The 9176-nt window shown below is 43.3% G+C and overlaps 1 protein-coding gene across 1 annotated transcript; it reads left to right on the top strand.

Annotated features, from left to right (window-relative positions):
- The first annotated feature begins 1789 nt into the window (after positions 1-1789).
- Positions 1790-8778, top strand: LOC143825274 (vomeronasal type-2 receptor 26-like). Its single transcript, XM_077313298.1, has 4 exons — positions 1790-2608; positions 4713-4940; positions 5272-5398; positions 7877-8778. Exons 1-4 carry the CDS (start codon positions 1790-1792, stop codon positions 8776-8778), a joined length of 2076 nt encoding a protein of 691 aa, XP_077169413.1.
- The last annotated feature ends 398 nt before the right edge of the window (positions 8779-9176 follow it).

The raw sequence follows: 9176 nt of genomic DNA, 5'->3' as shown, positions 1-9176 counted from the left end.
GTGAAATGTGTTAAATGGCATTTACCACCCGAAGAAGTCATGGCTTACAATGGCATTTAAGTTTCAAGACGGATCTTGAAATACCAGATTTAAGAATGCATTCCTAAAGATTGACATTGAACCTTCAAGTTCAACATATTCATGTGTTGTGGGGAATATGTTAACGTACTTCAGTGAATGGATGTTGATTTGATTTCTTCTGCAATTCTATCTACAGGATAATTCATTGTATATACCATGAACACTGCTTCTCTTGTGGTAGCTAGTCAATATAGAAGAAAAGGATTGTATAGAAAAAGAGATATAACTGATTCACACAAATGTGTTGACCTTTGTCTGTGATTTTTGGCTTTTCAGACTGAGAATTATCCAAGAGTACACAGTATCACTGTGGGGCAAAGAATAAAACAGGCTTCCTTGAAATCATAACCAAATACCTCATAAAGGTTAAAAATATTTACTCGGTCAAAAAACTGCTGTTCTCTACAGGGCAATCTCCTTGATTTTAAAGACAATTTCATTGGTCATTAAAAAGAGCTATTTTTGTACCCTACTTTTCACTGCTCAAAGGATTCTCAAAGTGGCATAGTATAACTATCCTTACTCTCCCCACAGCTGACAACCTATGAGATAGATGAGGCTGAGAGACTTCAGAGAAAACTGTTATTGGCTCAAGGTCACCCAGCTGGCTGTATGTGGAGAAGTGGGGGAATCAAACCCAGTTCTCCAGATTACCAGATTACTACTAAGCTTGCTCTCATTAAATGTCCATACAACCCTACACAGTGAAAAATGAATATGAATCCAAAAGGATATGTACAGAAAACACCTACACTGAAGCCATGTGATATTCCACAAAGGAATACTTGAAATTTCTCCTTGTGAATATTAATTAGGTGTAACAGGAGTTAGCTTGCTAAATTTTAAACAGAAACTCTCTGTTTCTCAATTACCCTTTGCTTTTTAAAGCTATTCGTGACTTAGAACTATGGTAACTACTCAAATAAGATCTTGTCTAGGAATTAATATTACAGACAGAGGACCTTCATTAAGCAGTGAATCCTTGACGTCGACTATTAAACTATCTTAGGAGGAGCATGTAAAACCTGCTCCCCGATAAGATTTGAAACCTTCCCTTCTGCGGGAAGAACACCAGATTATTTTTAATTGCTGGCCTCACTTTCTATGAGAAGATGCTTCATGCTGGCACACTTAAATTCATTACCAACAGTGCTAACTAAAGGCCAATATCTAAATGTCCCTTACTTGGAGAGAATCTTCACCTACTCAGCTAAACCCCCTGAATCCCATTGAGCATGTTTTCTTTTACTGCAAGCGACATAATCGCTGCCTAGAACAACTCTTCAAGTCAATAATTTTATACAACTATTTATTATTTATTTGTATACAGCCCTCCCCTGAGTCTCAGGGCAGTTCAAATGGAACATATTGATAAATGATGGCTCCCAGAATACTAAAAAGATAACTAGTTACTTTCTTCAAGATCACTACCTTCAGCTGACCAAAATTATTGCCAGATTTCTGTACATTTCCCTATGCCCACACCATGATAGCGCTTGACTGCCTGAGTCTGAATTTTGATGGCTCACTTGCTTTTATGTATTAAATATATATTGTTTCCTTTTCTATGTGAATAACATTGAAGTTCAGTTTGAGTTAAGTATTAATATCATCCTTCTGTAACATGATTCTTTTTTCTTATTAGTTGTCCTATGGCTCCTTTGAATCAGAAGTGGATGGCCCCACCAGTTTCCCTTCCTTTTATCACATGTTTCCACATTTTCACCTTCAGTATGAGGGAATCGTCCAGATACTTCTGCATTTCAGGTGGAAGTGGGTTGGCCTCATCACTGTGGATGATGATGAGAAGGGGGATCGTTTTTTGCAGACGTTGGAGACAATGTTTTTCAGGAATGGAATCTGTATGGCCTTTGCAAAAAAAGCTAAAAGACAAATCCAATGGGACAACATGGGTTTTCTGACCAATTTTCTAGACAGTAGTAATGCAAATTTCTTGAATAGCAATGCCAACACAATTGTCGTATCTGGAGAATCTGGAGTAATGGTTTGGCTGACAGCCATTATCTTTCTGCCTTCACTTTTAATGAATTTTACAGAATACGTGGAGAGAACCTCTGCAGGAAAGGTGTGGATTACAACAGCCCAGATGGATTATGCATTCAATTCATTTCAAAAAGTTGATTATATAGAAATATTCCATGGGGCTCTTTCCTTCTCAATTCATTCAATGGGCATACCAGACTTCCGGAATTTTGTTCAGCATTATAAGCCTTCCTTGGCAAAAGGGGACGGTTTCATCAGGGATTTCTGGGAACAAGTGTTCGATTGTACGCTACCAGGTTCCCATAACCCTGCTACATCTGGTGAAATGTGCTCTGAAGAGGAGAGACTGGAGACTGTCCCAGCATCTATTTTTGAAATGAGCATGACTGACCATAGCTACAGTATATATAATTCTGTCTATGCCCTTGCACATGCCCTACACAGCTTGGACTCATCTAGAACCAACCACAGAACAATGGCTAATGGAAGCAGCTTGGCTTCCTTGAACGTGCCACCTTGGAAGGTAATTACTCATCACTGGGGTGGTGACACTCCCCTGTCATGCTTAATATTCAATCTGTTGGAAAGAGTGCAGGGAATTTGATTTTGAAGTCTTTTTTGTGCCCAAATGAGACTCAGAATGTCACCGTTGTCCTGAGTTTCCTACCCAGTGAGTTTTCTCTCTCCTTCTAAATCTCCACATTCTCTGGATATTGTTGCCATCATCAAGTCATAGCAAAAAGGTTACTCTCTGCCCATTGATTTGTGTGTCTTTCTAGGCTAAGCTGCCAGATTCTCTTGAGAAGGATGGTGGCAGCAGCCCCTCCCTTCCTTTCTTTTAGTACACTTGAGTCAAACAGGGGCTTTCATGTGGCTCACAGAGACCAGAATGACTGCTATTTCAATAAAATACATTTTATTAAAGATTCGAAAATACACATAGCAGTTGTAAGAACAAGATATTGAGCAAAGACAAAAAAACCTGTTAAAACAAAAGCTATAACTCAGGGGTCCTCAAACAATGGACCGTGGGCCACAGTTATACGGCCCACCAAGTTTTTTTTTGCTGCCGCTGCCTGTCCTGCTTAGCAGCAAACTTGTCCCCCACAGTGCGCATGTGTAGAATGTGCGCCACATTCTCCAACTCCCCTCCTTCTCTGTCCCTCGACTCTCACAGCACTCACAGCATCAGGGTGAGCTAGGGCCCACAGAGCCTATATAAGGCACATGTGTGTGGGTTCCAGGCCTCTTGCTCAAGATATCATGGAGAGTGGCTTGCTCTCTGTGGTGACGAAGGCCAGGTAGGAGGCCATTCCCCCCCACCCCACCTGGGCCTGTCTTCAGGTGGGGATTGATGGCCCAAATGGGGGGTGGTAGAGCCAGAGGCTCCCTCAGAGCAGAACAGAGGCCTTGGAGATGGTCGGACTCACAGAGCTTCTGCCCGACTCCTCCCTTTTTCAAGCAGCACTCGAGCGCTGCGCCCGGTCATGTTGGTGCCAGTGAAATGTGAGTGTGACAGGGTTGCTAGGAGTGTGGCAGGGTTGCTAGCCTAGAGCTCTTTTGGAGAAGTGGGCTCATGCCAGCGGGTAGCAGGCGAGTGCTGGTGCAGCCCAGCCAGGGCCAGCCACCCATGAGAGCGGCTGGCTTGGCTCCACAGAGCTGAGACTCACCCCCTGTTTAGAAAGTTTGAGGACCCCTGCTCTAACTGTAACATAACCGGAATGATTGGAAACAGACTTCCCAAGTTGCAGTCCTTTAGAAAACATCTATCAAATTGCTGCAGTGTTTTCAGATATCTCCCTCTGAGTCTAGGCAGAGAATAGCCAATGGTTCAAAACCTCATGGGGGGGGGATTGAATGAAGATGCCAAGAGGACCTCATGACTAATCGCTGTTCAAGAGATCTTGGTTTTCTACTGATAGTGGTACCAGTCCTTGGGCAGCAAATATCAGGATTCTTCAATGGTGTATATCTACTGAATATGTGCCAGTGACTATGAACGATGGCTGTTGCATGAAATACTGGAGATTATATCCACCCCTTCCCCCAGTGTGAGGCTTTAGGAATTCCCAATATAAAGCCATGGAGATTGCAATAAATCCTATAGAATCATGGTCTCTTACCTCTTCTTTACTGTCCAATGGCTGTTGGGACATGAAAGACAAATGTTACCTGTTCTTCCTTGAAATATGGTTCATAAAGGTCTCCAATGACCAGCAGCAACTCTTCGGAGTGTCCAACCAATGGCACATACATTACCTAGTACCTGATCTTTTACCTAGAAATGCTGGGGATTTTCTCTGGGACCTTCTGCATGCCAAACAAATGCTCAACACTGAGCTATGGATACTTCCCTTATGCCACCATTGGATGGAGCAATACCAAAATTGATCTTTTTTGATATTCTCTATGCAGCAGTCATTCCAGAATCATACCTCTTTCCTTTGCTGTGTGTTTAGCAATTGAAGTTTATTCTCGTGAGCAAAAATAAACGGCAATCATAAATGCCTACTCTCCTGTAAGAGGGGAATCTAAAAATCTGTTTGAAAGAGAAAGGCATTGGTTAGCACACTCCACAACATCCCATTAATTCCTTGCCCCTTAATTCTTCTTCTCTTTCCCCTAAGCTCCACACCCTTCTTCAGAGAATTGCTTTCAACAATAGTATCGGAGAGGAAGTGGCCTTTAATGAGCATGGAGAAATGAAAGGCGGAATTGACATTACCAACTTGATCACTTTTCCGAATAACTCCTATGTCAGAGTCAAGATCGGGAGGGTGGATCCACAGGAACCTCTTAGTAAAAGAGTAATCATTCATGAGGACAGGATTAAGTGGAACAGACACCTTAGGCAGGTGAGACAGCACCACAGTGTTTCTCCTATACAAAAGCCTTTGCCATTTAAGGCAATGGGCAGGCATAAGCTTTTTAAGTACAGCAAATGGCCTCCATGATTTTTTAAAAATCTATGGAATTTGCCAAGTCATCTCTGAGCTCAATGAGCAAGCCATATTTCAACCATCGTTCGTTCCATCTTGCGTTGGGGACTATGCATTCCTCTCGCACACAAGGAGCCAGCTTTGAGATCTGAGATAACATGCTTGCATCACTATTAAGAACTTAATTCTGAAGCACAGTGCTCACAATTGCTTCTCAGTTTTAAATTCTTACTTTCTTCAAGGACAGGTGCCTCCTCTCTCTCGCTGTAATGATAACTGCAAGCCTGGCTATAGCAGGAAGAAGAAGGAAGGGGAGAAATTCTGCTGCTACCTTTGTGATCGGTGTCCGGAAGGGAAAATGTCAGACAAAGAAGGTAGGAGATGCTCTGATGAAGATCACTTCTGTTAAAAGGTTAAATATTTGCACAGTAAGAAGACATCAAAAAAGACTTAAAGTATTTGCTGGCATATAAGACTACTTCCCCCCCCCCGCTGAAAAACACGCCTCCAAGTGGGGGGGGGTCGTCTTATACACCGGGTGCACTTCAGTTGGGATAGACATAGCTGCCCAGAGTGGCCCATAGTACTGTATTTTGAGTGGAAATGTTGGAGGGTTGTCTTATACGCCCAGTCGTCTTATACGCCGGCAAATACGGTAGTTGCTGTTTGTTTTCATTATGCATTAAGAACACATAACAGAGATACAATCCCATAGAATCAGACAAGTGCTCCAGAAGGCCAGCAGCCTTTTTAAATAGTAGCCAGCCAATTCAGGTGAATGACCAACAACAGGGAACAGGGAACCTTCCCTTGATGTTGCCTTCTAACTCTGGTGTTCAAAGGTTTGCTGGCTGCAAGTGTGGATGTTTTCACTAGCCAACATTGGAGCCCTTGATAGACTATCATCCAAGAATCTGTCTGATTCCCTTTTTAAAGTTGCCCACATATGTGACCATCTTTACGTCAACAGGCAGCAAATTCCAAGTTTTTTAATATGTGGGGTTTAAAGAAGAATTTCTGATTGCCTGAACTGAAGTTATTACCTATCAGTTTCCCAGGGTAACCTACGATTTTTTTAATGGGAGGGAGAAAAAATTATTATATTTGATACATTATTTTTCAACCTCCTGCTCTCTTTGCTATATTCCCCCCTCTCCCTGCTCGTGCCCCTAGTATCAGCTACAATGGGCATTAATTCTAAAACACAGACACACACAAGGAGCAAACCCTTTTGTATTCTGAAATTCAGCAGGCACTACGTCACACACAGACACACAGGCAGACCAGGCAAGGCCTGGAGAGGCATTGTTGGGCCTGGGGGAGGCACTACTGGACAGCCCATAACCCATACCCCTAAAGTGCTACTGAGGGATGGGATGGAGTTGGAGTTGGAGGCCAGTTCTTCTCCCTCCCTGCCAGCCACAAAAGCCCTGCCTAGGTCTGCATATGTCTAAATGAGGCTTTCAGGGTGGTGGAGAGGTGGAAATTGTGGTTGCCAGTCCCTTCTTCCTCCCTACCACCCAAAAGAGCACCACCGAGGGCCATGCAAACTGCAGTAGGGCTTTCAGGGGTGGGAGGGAAGAGGTGGCAGCCAGCCCCTTCTCCCTCCCCAGCACCCACAAGAGCCCCACTGAGCCATGCAGGCCACGGAGGGGCTTTCTGTGGTGGGGGGAGGTGGGCAGTCCTTTTTCTTTCTGTGCCACTCCCAATAGCCCCTCATAGAGCTATGCAAAGAATGGCACACTTTTGGTGGATGCAGGGGGTGGCGGCAGGAGGTGGCAGAATGAGGCCACAGAACAGATCTACATAGGGCCATTATAATGTAGCCTGTTTTATTTTCACTTTGAATAGTGGTAGTAATGTATTAGTGCAATAGCCACAGGACTCATTATCATGAAGTACACAAACTATAAAAACAATAAAATGCCATAAAAAGCAGAAGTAAAAACTCAGTTCTAAACTTACAAAAGAAAATTAGGTAGGATAGGAGTAAAATGGACACGTATAAATTGGTATGCAAAAATATGTTTTAACTTGATTGAAGGAAGAATAAAGGATACATCCCTAAATACAATGGATACATTTGCATTCACCAATAACAAACTGATATGGTCCTCTACTGCAGTGGTCCCCAACCTCCAGTCCGGGGACCGGGACCGGTCCGTGAATCAGTCGGTACCGGGCCATGGCTCCTCCCTGTCCTCCTCCCTGGCTGTTGCCTCGGGGGCTGCCCTGCCACTCTGCCACTGGCTCACCTTTGGTGCTCTCCAGCGGCCACCATGTCTGGGGCTCCCCCTTGGTGTGGCACTGCACAGCTGCTGCTGGCAGTGCTCCTCAGCAAGTGGTGGGGAATTAGCGGCACTGATGGGAAAGCAAGTGGAGCAGGGGCTCAGGCAGCGGTGGCAACGTCCCTCAGCAAAAGACTACTCCCCCCCGGGCATCAGTAAAATTTTCAAGCGTTGACTGGACCCTGGTGATAAAAAGGTTGGGGACCACTGCTCTACTGTTCGAAGGGAATATAGAATGAACTGAAGTAGCCTATAATGCATGGAATCATATAATGGAATCTATAAATACTCCACAGGACAGAATTCAGATTAAAGAAATTGAATTCCTGGCCACCATGAGGGCTTCGTTCTGTTTTAAGGAAAGATCATTAGTAGAAAAACTTTGACTGGTATCAATAGACTCCACCAAAAAAGTACCTCAATACTCCATACAGGAATTATGCCCTTATTTCAATATATCCCAGAAGAAACAAATTGGGACATCACTTCTGATATATTTTAAATGTTACATAAATCTCTTCTTGTTGGATGAAATTGTCAAATTAAGTTATATTCTCTTTTCAGACATGGATAATTGCATCACTTGCACTGAATATCATTATCCAAACCAAGGACAAGACCACTGCCTTCCCAAGATCCTAAATTTTCTGTCATTTATGGAGCCTATGAGCATTATTTTAGCCTCTTTAGCTCTTTCCTTCTCTCTGATAACAGCTCTGGTGCTTCTGGCCTTCATAAAGCACCAGAACACACCCATCGTTAAAGCCAACAACCGGACCTTGACCTACGTTCTGCTCACCTCCCTTCTCCTTTGCTTCCTCTGCTCTTTACTCTTCATTGGACAGCCTAACGAGGTGACTTGCCTGCTCCGACAGATGACGTTTGTCATCATATTCTCTGTTGCTCTTTCTTCTGTCCTGGCAAAAACAGTGACTGTTATTGTGGCATTTATGGCCTCTAAGCCAGGAAGCCTTTTTCGAAAATGGGTGGGGAAACATTTGGCATATTATATTGTTGTTTCTTGCTCCTTTGTTCAAGTTCTCATTTGCACGGTTTGGCTTGGTTCTTCTCCTCCCTTCCCAGATTTGGACACCCATTCACTGAGTAGAGAAATCATATTGCAATGCAATGAAGGGTCAGTCACCATGTTTTACTGTGGCCTGGGTTACATTGGAATTCTTGCCACTATATGCTTCATTGTAGCTTTCAAAGCTAGAAAGCTGCCTGACAGTTTCAATGAAGCCAAGTTCATCACCTTTAGTATGTTGGTCTTTTGCAGTGTGTGGCTGTCCTTTGTGCCTACCTACCTGAGCACTAAAGGAAAAGATATGGTAGCCGTGGAGATCTTCTCCATCTTAGCCTCCAGTGCAGGATTACTAGGCTGTATCTTTTTCCCCAAATGTTTTGTCATTCTCTTGAGGCCTGAATTAAACAGAAGAGAGCAACTGATTAGGAAAAGGCATTAAATTCTTTCTCAGCCACCCACTTGTTTTCCAGATGTTCCACAATTTGAGATTTGCAAAAGTGCCTGCATGGCAGAAGGTAATTAAACTCCACATTCAAACTTACCTTGGTGTTACTAACTTGTTCAGCCGAACTTCAATTTGGGTAGTGGGAAGACCAGGTGATTGGAATCTCAGCTGAAAAATTCTCATTTTTTGGAAAACAATGTTTTGAGTCATGAGACCTGTGAGATCCCTCCTGATCACAGGTAATCAGTAGTTTTCCTGGTATTTTGGTTGAAATTCTAGTCTATCCACCAGCTTGAGCAAATAGTCCTTAAAATAGTGAACCCACTGTGTCAAATGCTGCTAGTAAATTAAAAACCCGTTCTTTCAAAAAATGAAGTAAGGTTACCATCAGT

This window comes from Paroedura picta, chromosome 16 (assembly GCF_049243985.1).
Source record: "Paroedura picta isolate Pp20150507F chromosome 16, Ppicta_v3.0, whole genome shotgun sequence".
Taxonomy (NCBI): Eukaryota; Metazoa; Chordata; class Lepidosauria; order Squamata; family Gekkonidae; genus Paroedura; species Paroedura picta.
Note: the sequence above shows the minus strand (reverse complement) of the source record. Positions and strands in the feature narration are given on the sequence as shown.